Source organism: Bidens hawaiensis, unplaced genomic scaffold, assembly GCF_021521415.1.
Source record: "Bidens hawaiensis isolate Kalapana, Puna unplaced genomic scaffold, B.hawaiensis_p1.1 tig00000599_1, whole genome shotgun sequence".
Lineage (NCBI taxonomy): Eukaryota > Viridiplantae > Streptophyta > Magnoliopsida > Asterales > Asteraceae > Bidens > Bidens hawaiensis.
The window spans coordinates 5,218,106-5,225,440 of record NW_027491036.1 but is presented as its reverse complement, the minus strand read 5'-3'; the positions used below and the strand labels follow the sequence as shown (position 1 = coordinate 5,225,440).

Here is a 7,335-nt window from a genome sequence, read left to right as displayed (position 1 = left end):
AAAAAAGAGTGTCCTTTTAAGTCATTTTGGTTTTTTTCAACACATAAGCTAATCCAAACATTTTTTTAAAAACTTCTTTTAAAAAATTCATAAGTTAATAAGGTCTTTTAACAAGAAATCCCTTTTCACTTAAATAAGGAATCCCAAACACACCCATACACTAGGAATGGTGATGACAATGTTATCTCACTTTATTGAGTTTGATGTCATATGTGAAAGTAAATACAAATGCTTTGATGGGTGATTTTTTTTGCGGATTCTTAGTCAAAAGTAATCCCAAACTCGTCTTATACTCTAACGGGACGGTTATTATCCGTCCCAAATGTTTCAAGTTTCAGGTTTTTCCATTGGGTTCTGGTTTCATTGTAATCCATAGATCTGAGCCACTACGATTGCATTTAAGTTTAGTTTAATAATGCATCTTTGTCATAATCAGCGGTACGGTCATTGCTGTTCGTCCTTAAAGCTTTGCCAACAAGGGCATGGAGTGATACTTATAAGAAATTGTTTTAAAATATCAAAACTGTTGATTGAAAGGTATTATCATCACCATTAGTTAGATGAAAATCCTAGCTTAATCGTAAAATACAGTTTTCATTTTTGTAAAAATGGTGATTGGCGGCTAGAATTGATCTAAAATGGTGACTATGAATTAGTCATCAATGATTTTAGACAATCTAAATTTTTCCTACTTTTTAGTTGGTATGGTAGCCTATCAAACTCATTTTGACTATTAATAGAACAAAGGAGCCTGTTCGAGTACTTGAAACCGTGTAAATTGAGTAATTGAACTGTTAAGACGGATTGGTACCTAGAATTAAACAGATCATGTGTGGACAATCAAATTCATCATATGTTCACATAGTTGCAGTTTATGCGCTAAGCACGGTTATTGAGATCTTCATTCTTAAACCTATATTCAGGAACAGAGCCAGAATTAAAAGAAAAAACCCAAATATCTATGGTATATTTGAACAGATATATTCTAATTTTAATAAACAGAACAATAATAGTAATAGGATTTCAAGACAAGGTTAACAAGAGCAAAATTGCCGCCATAAAATAATAATACAGTAACATAAATAAAAGAAAATTCGGTAAGCCTTTACCTCGTAAAACCTTTTTCTTCCCAAACTCATTGCGGGTCGCGCTTCTTTTCAGATAGCAATACACGAAAAGCTTCCGCACTTTGAAACAACCCAACTTCTTGAAACGCTTTTAAAACCCGATCACATACAGAAACATCAAAATCAGTTGTTGCAGATGTATTCCACTGATTAAGCACTTCTTCCACCTCGTTAAAATAACCAAGCATCATATAAGCAGATAATATGCACGCATAGTTTCTACTAATCATTTTCTGATTCGTCATCCTTAAAGATTTCCATATTTGATCAAGAGTACCCTTGTTTCCCAAAGCTGAATGCAAAATAATAAGAAAATCATAGCTTATCCATTCTCTTTGTGTAATACCCTTTTCACTTTCCACCACAGAGTTCACTTCTGAGTTGACCAATTGACCCAATGCAAGATAGATTCTCACAAGCTTTACATATCTTTCCCAACTCTCACTCGATCCACAATCATGACCACTCATCTCATCAAGAATGTTTCTAACTTCATCAATGTTTAAACACGAAGCACATGAACTTATCCAAAGGTTAAAAGTGTAAATATCTGGAACAACATTCTGGCTTTTGAGTTCTGTAACAACCGAAGAAACCTTTTCCACCTGCCCAACTGACATGTATAATGTCATCAACTCGTTGTATGTTATGGCAGTTAATGGAAGATTGGCGTCTTTCATTCTTTCATAAAGGTTTTCTGCTTTTGAAGTTAGTTTTGATGCAGCATATGAGTGTAGAAGAGCCGTGTATGATTCGGTTGTTTTAGCGGTAAGAGGTAAACTTTCAAAGTAATGTTCAGCTGCGTCTATACCGAATACTTTGGTCAATAGATCGATGCGGATTGCATAGTCTGAATCAGATAACTCAAATCCTTCATGTGAAACCATCCACTCGGATAACTGCAAATGAAAAGATGATTACATGTTTGATATGTTCTGTGTCAAAATAATTTTGCTCTCAGAAGAAACATCATAGAAATCATACATCTAATGCACATTGGAAACAATTATAAGCAAATTGATCCAAATCATGGTTTTCAAAAACTCTTTACTGAACTATGGAGATCGATTAATTCCAGTTTTGTAAAAATTGTGACTAGACACCGATTAATCAGCAATTAATTGGAAATCAGAGGGCTACCGATTCGATTTCACCTAATCAGCCCCTAAAACCGGTATCATTCAAAATCAGTCAAATTTCAGTCTAAATTGGTAAAATCGGTGGAAATCGTATTTGAAAATTATACTTATTTTAAAAAATTATATATACAAAATTCCAGTCCAATTTTAATCGCAGGCGGCAGTACCCCCACTGCCCTACTAGCGCCTAGCGAGTTCTACAACACTGAGAAATTCATGAAACTCAATCACGTTAACAGACAAAGTTGTTAAGAGTATAAAGCAGAAATCCAGATGAATTCAAGAGTAATAACCACATTGATCCAAATTAGGGATTACAAACTCTCTAGTGAACTAAGGAGATGGTTTAATTCATGAAATGCAATTGCGCTAAAAGTTAACTAGACAAAGTTGTTAGCATACAAATCACATATCTAGCACAAATTCGGAAATGATAAGCACACTGATCCAAATTCTCTGAAATTAAGGATTCAGGAAACTATGTGCCAATCCAACTAATCGCCAACTGGCGCCTAATGTGTGATAAATTGATGAGATTCAATGGCATTAAGAAATAATATTGATTTGTAACCTCAAGAGCATGTTTGAAGCGGTTGGATTTGCGAAGATCTTTGGAAATACGGCGGAGATCATGAGGCGAGAGCTGGCGACCTTCATTGTTGGGGAGCCTCAGCCGGAAAATCAGATCATCACCGCCGGTAGATTCTGACTTCCGATTTGGAAGCAATTGAATTAGAAAACAGCTGTTCCTCCTAGGGTTTGGAAAATAATAATATTAATAATAAACGGTTGTTAGTTAGGGTTTGAAGGAAGGTGGATTACCTGATGAGTGTTAATAACAATATGAATGATTCAAAATTCGAAAATAAATAATAAATAATACATACTCTTGTCAGAACACGCCAAGACCAGAACTTGACCACTCGCCCATCCTGACAAGGTTCTTTTTTCTTACTCTTATAAATTTATTTATTTGATATTTTGATAAATGACTTTACATGAATTATAATTGAACTTTTTTTAAAGGATTTGATATACAGTAGTGGTTTTTGTAGTGTTTTTAGTCTTTATTACTGATACTCTTGTATTCGTTTAAAGTTGTCATTATCTATATTATATATAAGAAGCATGAGTGAGGAACCTTTTAAATTTTAAGATATACAATCAATATTGCATAAAAGACAGTCAATAATGCATAATATTTTGAAAATTTGAGGGTAATATAGTATTTTTGGCATCATGAACAGTTAAAAATGTTTACTTTAAAAAATAGTTACAAAAATGATTCTTCAACTTCAATACAACTTTGTTAATTTGTAAAGTAGTTACATATAAACCCTCTATCTTTACCCATTTAATTGACAAATTCATTTAAAATTTTTATTCCTTCAATATCTTTTAATATATAGTGTTTTAAACAAAAAAGAACTTACAATTGCAATATGTTTATTTTTGTTAACGTTTCAATGTAAATTTTGTTTTATTTTGAGGTGTTGATTATAATGTACAAGTCAATTAAACATAAGAGTACAACTCAAATATGCAACCTAAAATATAATTACAAATTTAACCCTTCAACTATACTCAGTTTTTGTAAATTTAATTAATAATTACACTTTCATTCCCTTAAGTTTACCCATATAATCATCTATATTCTTTTTCTTTGTTTTTCATTTATATCTTTGAATATAATACGTTTTAATAAATTTCAAACATACAATCACGACGTGTTTATATTTGTCGATGTTCCAATGTAAAAATACTGGTGCGCATGTTATAAACTTATAACCAAAATGATTCGTGTCATTTAAAAAAAAAATATCAATTTTGGTTCAAGTCAAAATATCATCAAAATGAGTTTTGATCATTTTCTTTAAAATACTTTTATTGTTTTGAGTCAACGATTGAGGACTTTGGCAGGTCAAAACGCCTTCGAGTTATAACCGGATGCCATTAAAAAACATTTTAGACTTTTAGTGACATTTTTTTCCATATGCCATTAAAACCATCTTGGACTTTTAGTGGCATTCTAAACACATATCAATCACATTCCAAATGCATATTAATGTCTAATAACTCTCAAGTCAAGTCAACATATCAATCATATAAAAAAACAAAGTAACAAATATTTAAATAAAAAGTAAAAACATCACCACACTCATTAACCTCTTTCACCATCTTCAATCTTCATGCAAGGTACCTAATAAGAAAAATAAAAATCTTTCAATACGTAAATAATATGGACACTAGCTTTTCAATGAGCCTTGTGTATTTTTAAGTTTTTCCAATTTTGTATCATGTATTAATTTTACGTTGCAAAACCGAGCTCGAGCTGAGATTTAGCTCGTTTAAGGTATCACCCAAGCTCGAGACGAGCTAAGGCTCGTTAAAGGTTTTTTTAATATACAAAAATAAATAAAAATGTATATAAATTAATTAATAAATAACAAACGAATTGAGTTCGAGCCAAAAAGGGATTTGGCTCCATAAAATTGTCTTGTAATTTGTCTTGTCGACATGCTTCACTAATAAAAAAAATTCAACCACTTTTATTATGAGCTAAAACTCATATTCATCTTTATAACTAGTATATCAAATATGTCAATAATTGTAGAGCACATACCTCCATTAAGAGATCCACAACCTCAGGTTCAGCACCATGCTGCAATGTGATAACAAGTAATAGAAACAAAAAAATGTTGACAGAAACATGAGAAAAAGTAATTGATAAAATGACATAAACCACGTCTTTAAATAAATCAGCAAGAAACAAGGCATACCTGAATAAAAATAACTTCATCAGTTTCTGGTTCTAGCAACAGAGTTATTTTTGCATATACTCATCAATTTCTGGTTCAGCCTGCAAACAAATTAAGATTCGTTAGAAAATGCAAACAAATACAAAAACTGTTATGACGCATCAAACTTACGGGCCCAACTATAAACGTGCCCGTATCTGAACATTCATCACTTTGCGGGTATGTCAGATAACGAGAGCTGCTGATCTAATCCCTGATGCATGGATGCCTCAAGCTGTAAGAATGATAATCAAAACTCGTCATTGGAAGTATAAATAAACGCTAAACTGAGCATAACAAGAATAAAGTAAAATTAAAGAATGATGATTTGTGATCACTGTTGTGAAGTGAAATAAGAAAGGTTTAAGTACATAATAACCAGATGAGGATTGCATATTTACGTGCATTAATAACAAAGATCCTAAATGAACTAGTAAAGGAAGAAATGAGAAACCTGTTCCATGGACCATGTGGCCTTGAGGGAAGTAACAAACACTTTCTCCTTCACGGGGACATTCACAAGAGATCCTGAAAAACAAGAATATTTTGTTACCAGTATAGGTTACACATTGAAGAAAAAAACGAAACATCAAAACTCAACAACCATACTACATAATATTCCAAGTACAAGCCGGTTTAAAGATCAAACAAACTAGAACCTGATTGAGGCCCTCCAAGGTAATGTGTAGAAGCCATACGTGCCATTAGAGGTGCACAAACCGGTTTAAAACTCAAAATCGGTTTGGGTTGAAACCGGTTCGAGTTGGTCAACAAAAGTCAAAACCGGTTTATGATCGGTTTCGGTTTGGGTTGAAACCGGTTTCTTGACTAGTTACGATCGATTTCGGTTTGAATTTTGATCGGTTTCGGTTCGGGTTTTGGTCGGTTTCGGTTCGGTTAACCGGTTTGGAACCGGTTTTGGTGGCGAAAATTACAAACCGGTTCCAAACCTCTAGTTTCAATATGTTCCAAACCGCTTTTTACATAATCGGTTTCAAACCGGTTTGGATTCGGTTCGGTTTTCGGGTCGGCTCGGTTAACCGGTTTATTTATCCACCTCTATGTGCCATGAAGAAAATAATACAATCTACAAAGCGCCGTTCTGTATTCAAACACAAACACAAACACATTCAACAAATTAAACCTAATAGTCAATTAACACTTACTAGATACAAACTGAAACCAAAAGTTAGTCAATAACATTATGCAAGTATAAACTTATTGACAACTATGAGAAAAACACATATTGCGAGTAAATTAAGCTTTAATCAGTACTTTTGTCTCATAAATGCAGATGTTATGTTGAAACCCTAGAATAACAATCAACAAGCAAATTGACATACACAAACCGCATTCATTTTAAGCGAAATTGAATACTGAAATCGATAGATTAAACGTAATCAGCAATAACGTGAATCAATTTTAAGAAAATCTTATGAAGCGTTATTCCCTAATTACTAGTTTGAGTTCTAAATTCCTAATCTGTGGTCATTAATTCTCATAATCACAACCATTAGAACACAAAAACGGTTAAGCGAATAGAAAAAACACAAATTGAGCCCTAATTACAACCGAATGAATTAAATTAAAACAGAGGAAAGTAATTGCAGTAAGAATTCAAGTGAATCGATGATACCTTGCTGCAATCAGACGATGACATGAATCCTGAGCCGTAAAACCCTAGTAATCAGGGTGGATCCTGAGCTGTAATCATGAATCCAGAGCTGTAATCGTGAATCAGATGTAGCAGATCCGTAATCGACAATGCAGAGCGTGAACTGACGATGACGATGAAGAGGTAGGTCCCAGCAGAGCCTAGTTGGACCCGCAAGACTCACCTTGAAGAGGGACGTCTGCGCAGAAACCAACTGGATCCGCAGGACCAACCATGCTCAGAGACGTGACGTCCTTACGCGCAGTACGCAAGCTGGTCCCGCAGGATATGCCTCCCGATGGTGAAGGACTCCGCCTGTCCCCGCAGCCTCGGATACAAGCCATCAGGGAAGGCCACCCGCGCAGCAGGGCTACACGCACAAGGCACTTAGCTCTCAATCACTCAGTGTCACCTGAAGGAATGAGCGAAGCCGGGAACTATCCCGCACAAGGGCGGGAGGGGGAATACTCCCGCCCAAATAAGCCAGTCCGTACGATACAGGAAGATCTTCTGTACTGTACCTGACGAGGTATGGGAAAAAGATCTGACTAAAGATACGACAGCTTATTGACAACAGTATGGCGAGCAGCATGCTCCTGCACTGTATGTCACTATTA

General features: G+C 34.5%; 1 protein-coding gene and 1 long non-coding RNA gene across 5 annotated transcripts; both read right to left on the bottom strand.

The window, feature by feature from the left end:
- Positions 1–552: 552 nt before the first annotated feature.
- LOC143636749 (pentatricopeptide repeat-containing protein At5g09450, mitochondrial-like) lies at positions 553–2,919 on the bottom strand. Its single transcript, XM_077104269.1, has 2 exons — positions 2,838–2,919; positions 553–2,026 (listed from the first exon to the last, which is right to left on the bottom strand). Exon 2 carries the CDS (start codon positions 2,012–2,014, stop codon positions 1,136–1,138), a length of 879 nt encoding a protein of 292 aa, XP_076960384.1. The 5' UTR covers positions 2,015–2,026; positions 2,838–2,919; the 3' UTR covers positions 553–1,135.
- A 1,335-nt stretch (positions 2,920–4,254) lies between these two features.
- On the bottom strand, positions 4,255–6,685 carry LOC143636944 (uncharacterized). 4 transcript variants are annotated; one of them, XR_013154344.1, is made up of 4 exons: positions 5,197–6,685; positions 5,047–5,126; positions 4,890–4,928; positions 4,255–4,812 (listed from the first exon to the last, which is right to left on the bottom strand). It is a non-coding gene; the product is annotated as an uncharacterized LOC143636944 (long non-coding RNA). The 4 variants fall into 4 exon arrangements; XR_013154345.1 differs by having other exon boundaries at positions 4,255–4,791; XR_013154341.1 differs by having other exon boundaries at positions 5,047–6,685.
- Between the last annotated feature and the right edge of the window lie 650 nt (positions 6,686–7,335).